At 38.1% G+C, this 19610-nt stretch overlaps 1 protein-coding gene across 1 annotated transcript in view; it reads right to left on the minus strand.

The window, feature by feature from the left end:
* LOC102231258 (melatonin receptor type 1B-B-like) overlaps nucleotides 1–16203 on the minus strand; it is a 39775-nt gene extending 23572 nt beyond the window's left edge. Inside the window, exons 1-2 of the mRNA XM_005807060.2 lie at nucleotides 15912–16203; nucleotides 15256–15816 (exon numbers count right to left, since the gene is read on the minus strand). Of these exons, the coding sequence (XP_005807117.1) occupies nucleotides 15256–15463 (208 nt within the window). The 5' untranslated portion in view covers nucleotides 15464–15816; nucleotides 15912–16203. The remainder of the gene's footprint in view (nucleotides 1–15255; nucleotides 15817–15911) is intronic.
* Between the last annotated feature and the right edge of the window lie 3407 nt (nucleotides 16204–19610).

The following is a 19610-nucleotide window of genomic DNA, read 5'->3' on the forward strand; positions in this document are numbered from 1 at the left end:
AGTAACAATTAGATGTATGTTTACTTTTGTCATGATTAGTAGCTTTGATGCTCAGTTCCATGTTTGTGTTCTTGTTTTTCTTCCAGATCAATCCCTTGTTTTTCAGGGGCTTGTATGTTACTTCACGTTCAGTTCTGGATCTTTTAGTAGCTTCCCGCTTTGGCGGGATCTATCACAGTGGCAACTTATGATGAAAACCTAAAATGCTTGAGGGTAGGTTAGGTTTTAAGATAAGAGGATCTGACATGTGAAAAGGATCGGAAAGGCTGAGGTGTGTGAGCACTGACACATATTCATCTAGTTTCTTTTTCTTTCGGTGCAAGGCTTTTGGCTTTTACCAAGAAGCCTTTTTTATTGCAGAAGAACTGAGACCCTTATATAAGTGTCAAATTTGCTTATATATCCCAACCAAAAACAACAAAATTTAACGTAACATATGGTAAATTAATTTTAGAACAAAAGATTAAGTAAACATAAGTAAATGAAAAATAAAAAGGCAAAACATTTTAAATCATTTAAATCCACATCTGATGTGGCAGAATCTACTGAAGGGGCAACTATAAGTCATTCACTCCACAAACCGGTCCTGTATTGTATAACTAACTGTGCATAAAGTCTAATATGTTTCTAAAAACTAATACTGTACATCATCCTGAACACACCATTACCTCTGTGAAATATGGTGGAGACTTTAGGTGGAGGGGATGAAATACCAGCCAATCCTGGAAGAAAACCTGTTAGAGGTCACACAAGATTTGAGACAGGAGTAGAGAGTCACCTTGCAGTAGGACTGCTTTTCTAAACATTCAACCAGAGATACAATGGAATGGTTTTGATCAAACCACATCCATGTGTTACAATAATGAAAGGAAATAACATCAGACTTGTATAACCCTTTTCTGGACCAGGAAAGACAATTTCCATTCATGAACCCGTTCACACACACACTGATGATGGCACGCTGTGTAACCACAGATGCCCTGGGGCAGTCAGACAGAAGCAAGGCTGCTATATCGCACCACTGGCCCTTCTGACCACCACCAGCAGGCAAGGTGGGTGAAGTGTCTTGCCCAAGGACACAAAGACATAGGCGAATGGAGCGGATGCCTCTGCCACACCTAATTAGCCCAATATACATGAAAACCTTCAGAAGACAACAAAGGCCTTCTCCATTTAAAAAGTTTTAACAAGCATTTTGGTAGATTTTTGTATTAGTTGGTGGAAAAAGACATAAATATTGATTCAATAATGAGCTCTAACAATGTTACCCACATAATACAGTCCCAAACAATTCCTCTGTGAGTTTCATAATGGAAAAATTGTGATCAGACTTTACAAAAATGATAGAAATCACACTCCACAAAGCATTAAGATCCCGAAAACAAAAAGTCGTATGAAAAAAGGACACCCCATAAAATCTCAAATTATTTTCTAATGGATATTTACTGTAAATGTCAGCGCTAGTATTGCTTCATAGAATTCAGGACATATCCACATTTATTCTGACTAAAAATCTCAATGGCTGAGATCACTGTTGCTGATCTCAGCCAGCAACAATGAGATCATAATTACTTAGCTTGCTGTGCTCCTGATTTATGAATTGGGAGTTCGAAAGAGCTGCTTGAGACCTTCAGAAAGAGGATTGTAGCGGCTCATGAGTCTGGTAAGGGATTTGAAGTTGTATAAAAAAGACATCCGATCATTCCTCCGCATAGAAAATAATCTTCTAGTGGAGGATATTTAAAGCAAACTGGCCACATGTCCAGGCCTGACCATCTGACTAAGTTCAAGTATATTTAGTTTTCATGGGAGGGATGAAAGGAAGAAACCTCAGCACTCTTCTGGAACAAGGTTCTTTGGACAGATTTGTTTAAAATCTAAAATTTTTCTAGGCCAGAACTGAAGACATGTTTGATGTAAAGAAAACACAGCATTCAAGGAAAGTGAATTTATCCGACTCAGAAGATATTTTCACCAAAATGAGTAAAACTGGATAGTTTGGGTTTGGTGTTTACTGAGTAAATCTAAGTCAATTTTTCACCTGTTCCCAGATATATAAAAAAATGAATAAACATGTAAATGTTTATTTCGAAAGAAAGGGTTGTACTGATTTTCTATATGACGACAAATTACATTAGGTATGTATTCTATTTATATGTTAATATGCTTGACCTCAAGTGAAAAGGTTTCTCTTTACTTATTAAGTATTTGATGAGGCAAGTAAAAAATCAATTATTGGTCAAATTTTCAGATGCTAGGATAACAGAGATATTGCTGCCAACTGTTCTTCTTTTGCAAAGCTTTTAATCCAGCTCAAGCTCCCTCTCAAAGCCAGATGAAATCTATTGAGCATCTTCCACAACAAATAACATACAAAGGACTGTTTCTGCTCATCACAGGATGAGAATGAGACGCACGTTTTTGAGCATGCCATCACCTTTTGCAAAGCTTTTGATAGAGCAGGGAGATGAACTCAAGTCAGGGCAGTTCAAATTCAAAATGCACTCCATGGATGTTTTGCCCCAGGCAAGCAAAAACCTTACCTCACACCACACCCACCCCCACCCCCGGCATCCAAACCCCAACATTTATGATGCACCGCAAGAGAGCTGATTTTCTCCTCTATTCCTTTCGCATCAAAACTGCCATTGATTCACCTCATTCTGTTGTCCCAGATATCTGTTGTAGTTTAACATCTTGCTAGGAAGTGTGCTGCAAATTAACAGCAGTGCTATGCACAAACTCTTTTGTATCGTAAACTATGACTTTAAAAAAAAAAAAAAGTAAGTTAGGTTAAAAATATTTGGATACTTGAGCTTACTGGCATCTCCACTGCGGACAGCAATAAAAAATTAAGTCTGGTCAGTGCTGGGAGATTGACCTTTGAAGTGCACGCTGAACCAAAAAGCAAAGCAGATGATTAAATCAGAAAGCTGTCTTAACTCATCATTTTAACTGTGAATACAGAGAAAATAAAAATTCCGATTAATATTGCCTACATCTCCTCACACACTTGCTGAATTACTTCAAACTGACTGACCATAGCATTTGAATGCATTTAATTTATCTGGGCATTCTGTGCTTGAACAAAATAAAAAAGTGTAGGAATTTTAGTTGACCCTAATTTAGGCACTGTACAAGTGGTACAGCTGCCTGTTACGCTAAGGATCCAAAAGCATGCTCCGATCATGAGTTGTGAAAAGGATTAACAAGAACTGAAGGATGTGTAACCCTCAGAGGAAGAGGACAGACTTTATTTTATTTTTTTGTCATTTCAAAAATATCCCTTCTGCCTAATTAATTGTAATCCTAATGGGTCCTAGTGCAATGAATATGCCCTGAGAGCAGCTTGATGAGCCTCAGCGAGCACATTTTCTAAACCAACTAATGCTTTCAGGACAAATTTGAATGGGTTCATTCATATTCTGAACCCATTCACCTGCAAAATGATTAGAAATTTAAAAAAAAGGCTAAATAACTTTTTCAAAATGTGGAAATTGGGAGAATAAATCCATGCATGAAATAATGTAATTCAGATTTTGCATTTGAAACCTTGAACAACTTCAACTGCAGTTTTAAAACAGGACAGAACAAGAATTGTAAACAATAAGTTTGAAGCAAGTTTTAAGTCCAAGGTGTTCGAGATAAATCTAAGAACTACTTAGATTTCTTTTCAAACATATTTTTCTATTAATTTTATTTTGGAAGAGGCTGATTATGCCAACTTTAATGAGATGTGCTACTGCAATGTATTTAACATGACTTCAGGGTCCACAAATGGAAAGCTGGTTAATAAAACCTGTTCCATTTTTAATTTTCTTTGAGGCTAAGGATGCTCCCTTTAATACTAACAGGTTTCAATGACTTGCATTGCACTAGGATGTAGCTTAGCCTGGCATAACCTCAGTTGGTTTGCTGATAGAGCATTGTGAAGCTTTTTGTTCCTAGAAAATAGAGCTATGTTGTTTTAATAATCTGACAAGAGTTGCAGTGCCTTGCAAAAATACAAATATCTTGTCAAAAACATGTTAACAGTATCTTTCAGTCCTTGACAGATCCTCAATTAGATTTACATTTGAACTTTGACTAGACCATTTCAAAGCATGTATAAGCCTTCCATTATAGTTCTGGCAGTATGTAATTTGCCGAAAGGTGAACTTCAATTGCAGTCTTACTGTTACTTCTTTGTTGCCTCAACAAACTATCAATCAACTTTTTCACAGCATTTAGCTTCATCAGTGTTCCCATCAACACTTACCTGACTCCGCTTAGCCTACCTACTTAATAAAAGCATCCCCACAGCATGATGCTTTCACCACCATGAATTGCAATGGACGTGGAATTTTCATTTTGTATGTACACCAGAAAGTTCACTTTTCTCCATACAATCTTTACTAATGACCAATTTTTGTGGAGTAAAAACTAATTTATACTTTCCTTGACTTGCATGGCCTGTCACTTTAGATGAACCGTAATGTCTTGGCAAGTTTGCAGGTGTGCCATACTCATTCCATCTTCAGATGATAGATTAAACAGCAACCCATGAGATGAGATATTCACACATCGCCACATTGTTTTTAAAGTAACCCTGCTAAAACAGTCTCCTATGTTGGTCTTTATGATAAGCCTTTATGGAGCAGTTTTGTGAGCATTTCCTCTGTGCAATTTAATATACTGACATGAAATTGTGCAGACAGCCAGACAGATTTTTATTGCAAGTTGTCATATAATGAGGTATTTGAGTCCAAGCACACTGTTTTGCCCTAAAACATTCAAACCTCAATCTGAAGTCATAAATTTGTATTAATAAATGAAAAAAATGAGACAACCACTCAGAGAGATGAGTCTGTGGTTAAGACCAGTGTTCTGTTTCACAGTTTAAAAGAAATTGGTCCAGACTTTCACCTAAATTGTAACAGACCAAGACAATGAAAACATTATTCTGTCCTCTCTCTCTCTCTCTCTCTCTCTCTCACACACACACTCACACCCAGTTTGTCTCTGTGCCCTAACACAAACATCCTGGGTGACAGTTTTGTCTATGGATTCATTTGCAAGGATACAGTTGTGTGCATCCTTGCAACACCTAACCTCCTCTCTTCCTTATTCCAGTCTCATTTTCTCTTCTTACGTTGCCCTTGATTTCTAACATCTTCTCCATTTCACCTCCCTCCTTCTTCTTTCATTCTCTTTCTCCTCCTTCTCCTGCAGCAAATCCCTCGCTTCCTTCCACCTCTTCACCCACTGCTGCCGGAAGGTTTTCAGAAGCTGTTACATAACACACTTCAAATTATCACAGCGTATGCATTATGGATACGGGCAGATATGGCAGACATTGTAGGATGTGATAAGAAAGACGGGGGAATAAAATTTCTGATCACTTGCTTTGCAGATTAAATGGGTCAATCTATCATTTCCATAGTTATTGAGATTAACAGAAATGGTTCTGTCAGCTGCTGTGTGTGTGTTCGGCACATCTGTGAACTTGTGCTACTGAATCATCTCCCATCTCAGCACCAAAGCACTGATAACAACTGGGTGATTCTGATGACACATGGCAGTAGTTCCTACATTCTCCCACTTTTTTAGAGTAGTCATGTCCCCTCCTCTTTTCTGAATCTTGCACTGTCATTCTGTATTTCATCCCCTGTTTAGCTGTTTCCAAATACTTCCTCCTTCTTTTTACCTCTTTCATCATCCCCTTGTTGTTCTTCCTGCATTCTAGCCGGTCTCATCTCCAATTCCCTTTTCCCAGCTGTCTGTGTTCAAGGGAATTACAGAAGTCATGCTTCACCCAGAAGATACAGGACAGTGCCTGGGCACACAGCTCAGGCAGAAGTCAGCTCCCAGAGCACTTAATGCTGCTGAAAACATCACCAGCAGTCATGTTCAACCTTCACTTCAGCCTAAATACTCCCCGAGACAAAAAAGAAAGGAAGAGAAAAAATACAGTAATGCCAGATGATAAAAGAATTATATAGCGAAGCCTAACACACGGAAAATCCCCCCCAAAACCCGGAGATACTCTTCCCCCATGCATTATAGATCAGTGGTATCTCAGCTCCCCTATGGAGTCTACATGGAGTGACATGATGAAACCAGACTGAGTGGCTAATATTTGTCACATTGTATGTATAATGGGATGTCAAATACAATTTTCACGCGTGAATCCAGATTACTCAATATCAAGTAAATGGATTAATTCAAATCAAACTATCAACAGAGCCTCTGCATCTAATCTTTTTCCCCTTCTTCTTTCTGAGCTACAGCTTAGTATTCCTCTGTTTTCACTTCATCTGCTCTGCAAATTATCTGAGTGTGAACTGACTGTGCCTGGTTTCCTTTGCCTCTCCTGATATGAACATAAAATAAAGGTTCCAGCAGAGTCATTGGGTTGGATGTTATGAGTCTACCTTCAGCTCTCTGATTTGGAGAAGTTAACTGTTCAACGGGAAGCTGAAAAAAATCTCCTCAGGATTAAAGGGAGTCTGATTGATCTGACAGTTAAGGGTGCCTACCTCCTGTTTTGATTTTAATGAATTAAAATCAAACATCAGAGCACCCCGATGGCAAAAAATAGCCTTGGTCTGGAGCATAAATATTAGTGGAAACTACTACTGGGTCATGGTGGAAACTGAGGTAATTATAAATTTTTTAAAATGAATAACAGAATATGAATTATTCTTGTCTGAAAAGTGGAAAAGATAAAGTTTATCAAGGTCAGAAGATGAAGTCCTAAGTTAGCCTTGTAAAAAATATTCATCCACTTAACTTTGTCATGTTACAACTTCTAATTTATTTTGGGGGGGATTGTATGTGATAGACCAACACAAAGTAGTGCATAATTGCAAAGTGTAATGCATGCTTTATTAAAATAATTACAAATAAAAACTTGAAAGGTTTAGCATCTCTCTATCTATCTTTACATGTCACCTAATCAGAAACTACTGTAGAGTCCAACCATAACAGGACAGCTGTGTGCACACCACAAATCTGGCCTTTGTGGAGTAGTAGGAGGAAAGTCACTTAGAGAGGAAGTTATAAGAAGCTGAAAGTTTAGTTAATGTTAAAGTTACCCTGGTACTCTGAGTCCAGTGCAATTACTTGCTTTGAGAAATCTGTTACTTACATCTCTATGTAAGTTAATTCTGTATAAATACAGCTGTTCTGTGAAGGTAATGTGTGACTCTTTAACACACCCCATTCACTCAGTGAGCCCTTGGGGCAGAATCATGCTGTGCAGATGGTTTTCCTCAGGAATGACAAGGATGTGGGTCAAATTTCTGAGGCAACAAATACCTACTAACAGGAAATCCTGTTAAAAGTCAGAAAAAACTTGGTATCTACAGTAAGACAAATGTTTGTCTTCCAGCAGGACAACAAAGATAAACGTAAAATACGAGTTACAACTAAATAGTACATGCATGTGCTAAAATGTCCCATTCAAAGTCCAGGCATCAGTCCAATTACAAATATATGGCAAGACTTGAAAATCAATTTTCACAGACAGTCTCCATCCAATCTGACTGAGTTTGAGCTATTTTGCAAAGAAGAATGGGAAAAACTGCTGGTTGTACAAGGGTGGTGGAGACATGCAGCTGTCAATGCTTCGACGTAACAGCAAGTACATTTTGACTCACATGGATTGAATACAAATGCATGTCTCACATCTTTGTGAAAAAGCTAGTTAAACCCGTACATCCCTTTTCTTAAGCTTTTTTATGTATTAATTTGCTTTGGTCTATCATAAAAAATCCCAGTTAAACACATTAAACTATAGTTATAATGTGACAGAATGTGAAACAGTTCAAAAAGTATTAACACTTTTATAAGGTGCTGGAACCGTCTTCTCTTCCTGTCATTTTGAAATATGTATTTGATACGAAGAAACATTTCTGGATCATTAAATTAAACATGAAACTCAGAATAAGCAATTTATTATTAAGGTAAAAGTCAAATGGAAGAACAGTTTGTCAAGTCAAAAGTTCTACTACGAAAATTATACAATAGGTGGATGGAGGTCAGCCGGACCTAATTCTCTCTGGCATTTATTACACAAATCGCTCACGAATGTGCAACAGCAAGAGTTTATTTTCTTTATTCTTTGTGTGTAGTGTAGATGTGTCAGCTCTAATTCACTTTAAATCACTGTGTGGACCAGCCACTAATAGCCCATTGATGTGACTGACAGTTAACGTACATCTAGTAACAATTATCTGTAAAGAAGGGGCAGAGGGCTGGTGTTAGTATTCAGAGGGGTAGCTCGATATAGTCTGCCAACAGCTGTATGTCCTGTCAAAATGTCTTTGAGCAAGACACAGAAATCCCCCATGCTTATTCCTACGGAGACGCTCTGGATTAATGCTGTCGGCTGAATGCCTCAAATTTAAAGACGTGGAATACAGACTTAGGAACTGTCCAATAAACTGAAAAGACGAGGCTGTCCATTATAAACTCTACACAAATCGTCTCGCTGTCAAAGTTTTTTAATAATTCCTCTGTCAATCAAAGGAATGCGCGCACCCGCATTTTCCAACTGTTAAACCACAAAACATTTCAGAGACATCAAACATACTTGTACTTGAAAAATGGAACTTTAGCCAAATGTGTACTCTCTTCAAACCATCACATTTCACTTTTTGAATGAGTTACTTCTCTAAAGCAGTATCCTGCCATGCACTTGTGCACCCCCCTCTCTTTCTCTCTCTCTCGTTTTTTTCTCTGCTGTGTTTATAATTTAAACACTTTGTCATGTTTTATCAGTGTAGAAACAGCCAACTGATGCACAGCTGGGACAGAGCAATGGTGAAATTAAGAGTAGCAAGAGATAACCCAGAGGCTTGCTGGCTGAAACAGAGCGCTTCAGATGGAGACTGAAATGGTACGAAGAGTGCTACAGAGAAACTGGCTCTCCCTTTCTCTCTCTAAATATGCTGTATGCCAAATTCACAATGGCACTTTTGGCAGTTCAAACTTGTCTGAGCATCCAAAATCCCCAAAACATAAGGATGGGGTACTCTATATGCTGTTGAAGCAGCAGAAGTGTTCCTCACTGACATTCCTGCTTGAGGTTGCAGACTATACTTCAAACTCAACTGTGCAGCTACTTTACTTCATGTCAAAGCTCACAAACAGGGTTCAGCAGGTACATATATAACATTTTATAGGAGTTGTTAACTGTTGGATGGACTCAAATGTGAGAGGATATTTCATATTAAAGAAAAAGGAAGAGTTACAGGAACAGATTGACATAGCTCAAAGAAATACTCCCCTGTGCTACATGCTATATCCGTTTCCAGAATTTATTTTATTATCATTTTCTTGTTTTATTTTTGTCCTATGTCCAGTTTTATTCTTGATGACACATTTAGTCCTCCTGGGCATGAGTGATACAAGTCTTTCATATATCCCAATAGCAATGGTTCTGTCATTCCTTAAGAAATAATCTATTCTAGTCTTTTTTTTCAAGGTAAGAGTTTGTTCTCTTCTACTGGAAAAAAAAATCAAGGACAACACTCAAAGGACATTTAAAATAGCATTTTTTATTATTATCTCCCTTTAAAATTCTCACATGGTTGTTGGGATCATCCTAACAAACCTTTAGGGCATTTTATTTGTTACATGTCTGGTACTCAAGACAAGCCCAGACTTCTGCACCTTTTTATTTCATGTAGATTAAAAGCCTTTAGAAGCAAAACTGTGCTTTAAAGAGTGTGATCAGGGTAGAATAATTCATACCACATTTGACTGACTTATATTTTTTGTTTTTCACGCTTTTCTCAGTCTCAGTTGGTTCCATTGGAAAAAAAGCCCCAATTTTATGTTTTACATAAAGAGTTGGGCTTTTCAAGATATGTTCAGTGTTATTTAAAGGATCATACAGATCAGGTCTAACCATTGTAAATGGTTTATGTTTGATATTTTAAACAAAAGGGGTTTTAATTATCACTCCAGATAGCCTATAAAAGAAAGAGGGAGAGGAATATCCCTTTAATTTATCATCAAAAGCAATAGTGTATGGCCATATTTTCTTGCAATGCTTACAACATAACACCACAGTGTAACATTTTCATTGAGTAATCTGGTAGTAATGGAAACTACAACAACCTTTTCTCTTTTTTTTCTTTTATGAGTCCTTGTGCCACATCCTAATGTAAAGTCACCCTGAGCAGGGAGCCACAGTGTCTATATCAAAAGCAGCCACTGCTCATAAGTCTGGTAAGTTGCTTTTTCATTCACTTTTTAGTTACAGACAGAGCTCCATAAATGTAAATCCCTAATACTTAAGAGTCATTACATTAATATCATCACTGAGCATTCATTGTGATTCAGTTATGTGGGTCAGGATTATGCTGAATATGCCAGATCATCTTATCCAAGTATTTCTTGGTATTTCACTTAACATAGAGCTGCCATAAAGATACAAGGTCTTTCTGTGCCCAGTTTTCTCACCGGTGTTTTTATTTTCTTGGACTCTGCCTGTAGTTGTTGACTCTATGCCATCTCCTTTGCAATTCTTTAAAGAGTCACAGCAACACAGAAGATCCTTGTGCCAAATAATTATACATCTACTTTTTTGTGCAGGGCTATCTAAAGAAAAGCTAACAGTACATGGCATGGTTTACTAAATGGCCTCCCTGGACACAGCATGTCTTATTTTGTGTGCCTGTAGTCAATTCAGACACTCATTTAAAGAGCTTTCCATGAGCCAACTGGGCTCAGATGGTCGAAACGTACTTGAATCCTGACTCAATTTAATGTCACATTATGGTTTGTGAATGGAAGACAAAAAGTAATTTTGACTCTGAAAAGAATTTTGGAAATTTCTGCTGCCTCACTGCTTTTAAAGCTTTTATACTAGCGCAAGTGTGTGACTTCATCCTGAAATATTAAGAATAATAGCTATGTTGCTGATCAAGTCTACACAAGAATACAAACAGACAATTACATGAAAGAAGACAGATCTATGTTTTCAGTGTTTTAGCACCACAGAGACTGATGGCAAGACTGATGTTCAAGGTTTCAGCACCATGGACAGAGGCAAGGAAGATGGAAAGTAAGCAAGGGGGAAAAAGTTTACACAGTGTTAAATAAGGAATACTTCAAGTATTATTTTTGCACAGGATGAGAAAAGTAGCAATGAAGAAGGAAGGGGGAGAAAGAAGGAAAGAGAGGTAGGTGTGTGAATGATGTAAATAAAGTCTCTTTGAAGAATGGTTCAGCAAAGTCTAACTCTCTTTGAGGTTTGCAATACCCAAGCATCTTCAAAGACAAATCTCTGGGGACAAAAGACCGTGTCCAACACAAGCGTACACTCAGCTTTTCACATGTTCATTCACAAATTTGTACAACAGAGTGCGATACAAAAAAAAAAAAAAAAAAAACATCAACATTTGCAGATAACCCTCCCTACGCTGTACCTTTTTGCACAAACACACAAATGTTTATGTTTAAAGTGCTTTTGAGTGGATTTCGTTTCAAATAACCCATTTCAAAGGTAATATTTGTTCCAATGTTTATAGTATACGCAGACGTCTTGACGATGAGTCGGTATTATACTATTTACTATAGGGGCGGCACGTACAATCAGAGCGGGTAGGTGAGAGAGCAGCAAGGCCACTCATCAGCCGCCAACCTTGTGTCTGTTATAATGCTGCACTGTGCGGTAGGCTTGCTCCTCTAGCTCAGTGGTGCGTAATCACACCGCAGCCTAAGATCTAGCTGTGACTCTTAATACGCTCCCGTCAGGTGCTTTCCCCTTTATATTTGTTTAAGTGGGTTGTTTCAGTCCACAGCAGTCATCTCATCCTTTGACTTCTGTGGGTTCAGTTACAGAACTGCTGAGTGGACTGTTTGGGTGGAGAGAGACTAGCTTTAAGGCAGAAATGTACTGTCAGAGCTTAAAACTCAAGCACATTTATTTCGGTTATGCTCTCACTTAGGAGGTATATGAAGAAAAAGCGAAACAGGAGCTTTTTTTTAAGGCAGGGAAATAAAGGGAAATTGAAGTGAAGTCGTGCAATTAAACAGAAGCAAGTCTTCCAGGAAGGAGAGATTAAAGCGAGTATGATATGTCCAAGGAAGCAAAATGTGTTGTTTAGCCCAGTGGCATTGTAGTTGTTCTAATTCAGCAGAAGCCCCAACAGGATCCTACGTTTTTCAAACATGCAAAGCCAGGAGCGCTTCCTCTGGAAGGTCTATGTGAGATTTGCACACTGCCGTTGATGTTTAATTGGTTACAGCACTCGACTGAAGAGGACAAAAAATGTTTGAAAACACAGGAGGAAAAAACAGAGGCTCTGCAGGTCAAGCTTCTCAAATAAAATCCCACCTAACAGCTAAGTGAGCTTTTGACACATGATTTTTAAACTTTTTCGCAAAGCTTGAAATACTGAAACCTCTTTTGTCAAGGTAATTCGAAGTTATAAATTCCATCTAGCATACCTATATTGGAGATTTTTTTTATGCATGCTTTAGTGCTCAATGTGGGAGTCAGGGTTACATTCAAATACTCCAGCGATGGTTGTGCTCATCTGACTGAAGGAAAACAAGCTCAAACAAAATGTTCTCTCATGTGAGCAAATACAAAGACAGAATTTATTACATCTTCAAATAAAAGGTTGTACCTGCTTTGACATGCATGAGGGGAAGCAAGAATCCCTGTTGCATCCTGCTTGATATAAAATAGTTGCTGATTTGTGGGATATGCAAATAAATGCATATCACAGGAACCCTTAATTGTTGTTCGATAAACCAAAATCTGGTCAGTCAGCACAGTGTGTTTCTGAAAATATTGGTGTTGACAAGTTTTAGGTTTCACCTTTGTAGCAGGCATCTTTATTTAAAATCTGCTACTTTGGCTGAAATACTTGCGACAGAACATTATTAGGCTGTAACCCATTATAATTTTGCAAGACTTAATAAAACAGTCTGAAATGCAAAGATTCCACTAATAAGGGAAATGCATATATTTACTAAAGCCTATTTTTTCCCTTAAGCTGATATGCACTCAGAGTTGCACTTTCCAAGCTTTGTGATGTTGTATAACTGCATGAAGTCAAGTATAAATGTCAATTTATCAAGGCCACTATATAGAGACAGACTCATATATTTTCTTGTGACCAGAACTGAACAATTTTATGAAAACTAAAACAATTCTGCCTTTCTCCAATCAGTCAACACACCTGCAAGTCAAATTGACAACACTCTTCAGTGTGGAACTTATTTCTTACAGAACCCAACAGGAGCTTTTCTAATAATCAAGAGAAAACTAAATCTTGATTAACTCCAGAAGTATGCAGCAGACTCAAATCTCCTTCACACATTGTGAGATGTTGTCTCTAATATAAAACAAAATATCAACATAAAGTGCATCAGTATAATAAACAAATAAACAATTTAATCATTTCACACATACAGTAATATCAATATGTGGCTTATTTCCTGTCAAATATCGTTGACAGACATTTTAATGTATTTTGATCAGGAGGATTTAACTGGACTCTGTAGATTTTCAGTAATACAGGAAAACAGTTATTTGGCTTAGAGCCGTTCAGCAAGAAAATCTTTTTACTCTTATTACTATTTTATTATAAACGTATAAGGTTGTCCAATAATTTTATTATTATTTATATAAGGAGCAGAGACAACATCACACAGTGTGTGTGGGAAATTGGATTATTAATGAGGAATCAGAATAATCTAAAAGTGCTGTCAACACGTTTGCAAAATATGTCCACCTCCACTATTATATTTAGCTTTTCCAAGAATGCTTTGTGTTTTATTGTTGCCCATGTGCACAGACGTTAATCAGAAAATAGTGCATATGAAGAAAAAGGAATGCAGGGGAAGCTGAAGGCTGTAGTAGGCTCAATACAGCAACTCGTAATGTAGTGTGAATTCTACTACATCAGCACCATGTGGCCAGTTCATGTGCCTGTCAGGAAAATAGAAATCCTTTGGAGGTTTGGATAATGTTGTCAACTCCTGGAGGTTAAAGGCATCTGTGCATGCTGGCATTTACAGACTTACATCCAATCAGGCTGCATAAGATTTTAGTTTATTGTAATCTCCTTGTCGGTATGAAAAATATCAGCACTTCCTGTTATACCTTGGTTAAGTAGATAGCCACAATAGGGTCGTAATCCTATTATTCCCTATGTCGTTATAAACTGTTGAAATTTAATGATCAAGAAAAACTAGCTTGTAATTAGATGTGGAGATTGAGCAACTAATGATAATACAAATTTTACAACTGAGTAATATTATCTAAATATCAGAATTATTAATATTTAATTACTAAATAGTCACATAACATAAAGTTATTGTTTATGTAGTGACGTTTATCTCTCATATTCATAATTAGGGAATGAATCTAAAGATAATCTGTCAACTACATAGCAATAGAATGGTAATGCTGCTTGCATTAATACAATGTTTATTACAGTGCACAATTTTAATTAAAACTGAAACAATGAACAATTAAATGCTAACTGCAAAGGTAAAATAATGCTTCTATCTCTACCAATACTTTGGCTCTGCCCTAGCGCTCACCTAGCTAACCAATGAACCCCAGTTCAGACATATAGCAAAACTCCAAATAGAGTTCTTGTGATTCCAAACTTTTTTCATTTCTAGGCAGTGGATACCAGGGTGATTCCGGCTATGTTTAGTTGTGAAAAAGTATTTTTACATACTTATCCAGATTTGTGCCCTGAAACAAAACAGGTCCCAGAGGTCTAGAGACATACATTTAACTTCATTGCTTGGTCGCTTCTTTGATGTGCTCAGTCAACCGTGAGACCTTGTTTTCCAATCCAAATCATGTTCAGTCAACTGAATTTGCCACAGGTGGATTGCATTCAAGTTGCAGAAGCATTTCAAGGATGATTGGTGGAAGTTGGAGAAACCCGAGCTCAATTTTGAGTCGGACAGCAAAAACAGGTGAATGTATGAGTACCTGTTATGTTTCAAGGTTTATATTGTTATACATTTATAAAGAAAAATCTAAGACGTTTTCCCTGGGCAATTTAGCTATTTTGTGCAGACTTTAAAAAAATAAAATAAAATAAATCCATTTTAGAGGTGAAAGGTTGTGGATACCTTCTGTTGGCACTTTATGTAAAAGTTTTAGATGCTGAAAGACAGTTTCTCTAAAAAATTGTGTTGACTCATAATCCAGATCATCTTTGTGTGACCTCTGCTGAATTGTCTTGAAGAAGAAGAAAAAAGAAGAAGAAAAAAAAAACACCTCACCTGCGTTTCTCAGCTTGCGGTTCCTGAACACCGAGATGATGACCAGCAGGTTTCCTAGCACATCAACCACCGTGGTGAAGATCAAGACACTGGCCAGGATAGCAATGACCCAGGCAGGGCGAGCGGTCCCCTCCGCGGGAAGGCTGCGCTCCAGCTGCCCCAGCCGTGGCTCTGTCCGGTTCTTCAGGAGCATCAACGTGTCCGGCATCACTCGGTCCACAGCGCGAAGCTGCCCGCCTCAAGTCCCCCTCTAAAATTTTGATTTTTTTCCCCCCCTCTTTTTGTTATTATAAGTGTATTTTTATTATTATTTCAACGTCCCGCCGGCACCGTCGGTACCGGTGTGTCCTAGATGAAACATGGAGCGCACCCTTCCCCAAGTTCCACGAGAGCGCAGGTAAAGTCCCCCACTTAAAGGTGACAATTAGTTGCTGTGGTGATCACGTGTGACGTATGAAGTTACTCTGACTCTTGATTTCCTTTTTTCCCTCACATCTTCAGAAGCAAAGTGACCGCTCCACGTCCCACAACAAACGACACACGGCCACGGTGCCACACCTCCTGCCGGGAGAAGAGAATGTGAAATATTTCTCTTTCAGAAAATATTTTTCAAAGAACACGGCTCTTGTTTCTGAACTCTTCATGTGACACCTTACCTGGCTTGCTGGTTGGCATTTGTAAATCTCCTTCGTCTGCGTGTGCTGACAAAAAAATAAAAAAAGGGTAAATAAAAATGGGAAAGCGAGCGATTTCCTTGGAAGTGGTCAAATGGCTGGGTATATTTCTGTGTTCAACGTGCAGCTTAGTTTATCTTCTTTAGCGATGTGTGACGTCCTGTCCATGTACAGGACCGTACAGCTTAAACGACCAACTGGAGTTGAACGTAGCGAAATGTCACAGTAGCAGCCCCCGGTGAGACACTGATGATGATGATGATGATGATGATGATGTGGAGACATCCAGAGAGTGAGGATGGAGCGAAGACTCGCCTCTTTCGGTGTGTGTGTGTGTGTGTGTGTGTGTGTGTCCCTCTCTCTCTTTCTCCTTCATCCCCTACTCTGCGTGCAGACAAAAATATTTGCCATTTTTGCCCCGCTGTATTTTATTCCAACTCTATCCCGGCGTGACCTCCCAGAATCTGCCTTTGATCTCGGCACAATTGCTCGGAGGTGCTCCGACTGTAAGCACACAGAGTCGGGTCGGTTCGGGAAATCCAATGATCACGCTGTGACTTCGCGTAATCTTTCCTTTTTCTTTTCCACCGGGGTGAACGGGGAGGACATTTTGAAAGTAAAACAGATCAAATCAGACATGTTGCCGCTGTGAATGTTTCTCAAAATCTAATTTTAGACGTGAAATAAATAACAGAAACGCTAAATCACATGGAGGTATATAGATTATATAAATAAATAAATAAACACAACTGTGTAATTTATCGATCTGATGAATGCTTGAACAGTGCGCGCACGTTTCTGGACTCTGGAGTATTTGTGGGCAGCAGAGTCACAGCAAGAGGAGGTGGCAGTTTAATCCCATTCATGCTTAACATGGGTGACTGAAAAGGGTGGGGAGACTGGGGGCAACAGTGCAGTCAGGCTCTCTGGATTCATAAGTTATCAATTATCTGTGTCAGTTGTGACACATTGGGGCCAGTGCCATCACTCCCATGTTTAACCCCTTGCTGTTGGTCTGCAGCTGGATGCCCTTAAAAGTCAGCAAGCGGAGATTAGAGACAGCCTATAAAGAAAAGCTGATGGGTTCAGCAGGGTCCGATGTGATGGCCAGGAGACAGACATCTCCCGGTTACGAGGTCAGTCTGAGCAGCCTGTTCTCTCATGTAGATGCACTTTGTATGGAAACGCATTCAGTACTGGGCTCTTGGGCTCATAACAATACCACACATCTGAGGGAAATAAAATCAATACCATGGGAGGAGGCAAAAGAAATGAAAGTCTGCTAATTGAAACTCCACTTCCCTGGCAATTCTCTGCTGGCCTCACAGATGTCTGGATCTATATAGCTACATTACTTTGCAAAAGTATTCATTTCCATTAAAGTTAAAGATATTATCTTGCCATAAGTCCAAAGTTGGATTTTATAGGGTAGTGCATAATTTTGAAATGGAAGGAACTTGATACATATATCTTTATTTATTCTTCTTATAAAATCTAAAAAAGGGAGCATTTAAAAGTTTTCATTCAGTTTGATACCTTTAAATAAAATTCAGGGCAATCTTGTCTGTGGAAGTCAGAGTAAGCACATTCCAATTTAGGGCAGTTTAATCCGTCCGTCACGAGAGGCAAGGTACACCCTGGACAGTCACCCGCTTCGGATGTTAATGTAGTTCTATCTGTATAAATGCAGTTACTCTGTAAAGGCTTCAGAGCATTGATATGTAACCTCAATCAACAAATGACATTATGAAGACAAAAGCTTAAAGCTCATTGTGAATCTGAACAGAGACACACTACACAGAGTCTGACTGAGCTCAATCTATTCCAGAAAGAGAAATGGGCAAATATTTCTGTCTCTACACCCATGAAGCTAGGAGCAATTCCCCCAAAGGTCTTGCAGCTGTAATTGCAGTGTAAGGTAGTTTTGACTTTAGGCAATATGTTCTGATACTGAAACCATATATCCTTTCCTTGTCACTTCACATGTGCAATACATTGTGTTGGTCTGTCACAAAAATTTTGATAAAATACATTGGTTATTGTGGTTGTAATGTAGGAAATCCCAGAGTGTGAGTAGTTTCGCAATCCATAGTAAGTTTTGTGTGTGTGTGTTTTTCCCGATAGAATGAACTCTTACAATAATGACACTGACTTATTATATAACAGTGAAATCACACACTGTAAAAAAATAAGGAATATAGTAACATTAGGACAAAACACCATCCTCTCCAAAGAACAAAAAAAAAAAAAACTGGAACACAGCTGCTCCATATGGATACATTCTGTGTGGTGACCTACAGGAAAATATGGTTTATTAATATTGATGGCACAGTGTTTCTTTGTTTCGAGTCATTGTTCCACATAGAGATTTGTTGGATCTGCCAGATGGTGCAGCCAAAACAATGTCTGGGGAGGGGAATTTCAAGACAAGGAAAGGAAACCAGCTAGGCCAAAATAGAGATTAGAAACTTTTATTATTTTTTAGGAATACTGTGGCCTGTTGAACCACGTCTGTAATTCTGATGTACCAGAATATTGTCCATACATACCATTACCACTATTCTCTGGTTAAATGTCCCCAGCAAGTTGTAGAGCAATGATAACATTCTGGCATTTGTTAAAATTTTTTGTAAAAATTGACAAAATTCATTAAAACCAGTATGTTAACTGTCACAGTCCACAAGTTTACAACAGGGTTGAAGTTTAGACTATTTCAGAAACTTAATATTAGCCTACTCCAAAATACATTTTCATCTATATTTGGAATCGTTTTTCTCTTGTTGCACCTAACTTTATCCATATATCTAGATTGTGATTTGAGATGACACTCACAATGCACAATGAACCAGTTTCAATGGTTACAAACAGACGCATAGCATGCCACCGTGCTTGACAGATGGTGGAGTGTTCTTAGGTTTTAGAGCCACATATACTGTAGATCCCTCCAAATGTACTTCTAGGCACTGCAACCAAATAGCTCAGCATTTGCCTTGTCTGACCCTGACAATATTCTCCAGAAAGACTCTGGACCTGGTTTTCTGGGGAGTAGCAAATTTCAGGTTCCTAAACCAACCATTCCAAATTAATTTGACAAATCTTGACGACAGGAATCATCGCATATGAAGCTAGCACTACACCGGAAGGTTAGAGATAATTAAAACAAAAATAATCTGATCAAAGTTCAACTTGCCAATTTCAACAAATGTCAGTGAGGGTCTATGTTTATGTTTAAGTTTGTATGTTTGATTTTGAACCTCTGTAGACAAAAACAATAAATTCATACTTGTTAATATATTTTCTGTTGTATGATAATTTCACAATAAAAAAAAATGACACCAAATCCTTAAAGGCCCAAAATTAATAGCACGGTGATCACCATGGTAATCATATATAAACCAAACTGCATAGTTGATTTTGTATTGTGTGACCATTTTTAAATAAAATATTAACTCTCATTTAGATGGGTTGTAAGTCACTTCATCACATTTGCACAGAACAAAAATATTGCAGGGAATTTGGTGGAATTGGGTCTTGATCCAAAGAACACGTAAAGAGATTTTGATGTAATCTGGATTTTAAATTTATGTCATTAGATTACCATTTTGAAGTCACAACACAGAACATGGCAAATAGATAAAACCTAGGGAGGGAAGTTTTAGGTTTGTTGATGCTCAGCAAATA

This window comes from Xiphophorus maculatus, chromosome 11, assembly GCF_002775205.1.
Source record: "Xiphophorus maculatus strain JP 163 A chromosome 11, X_maculatus-5.0-male, whole genome shotgun sequence".
Classification (NCBI taxonomy): Eukaryota; Metazoa; Chordata; class Actinopteri; order Cyprinodontiformes; family Poeciliidae; genus Xiphophorus; species Xiphophorus maculatus.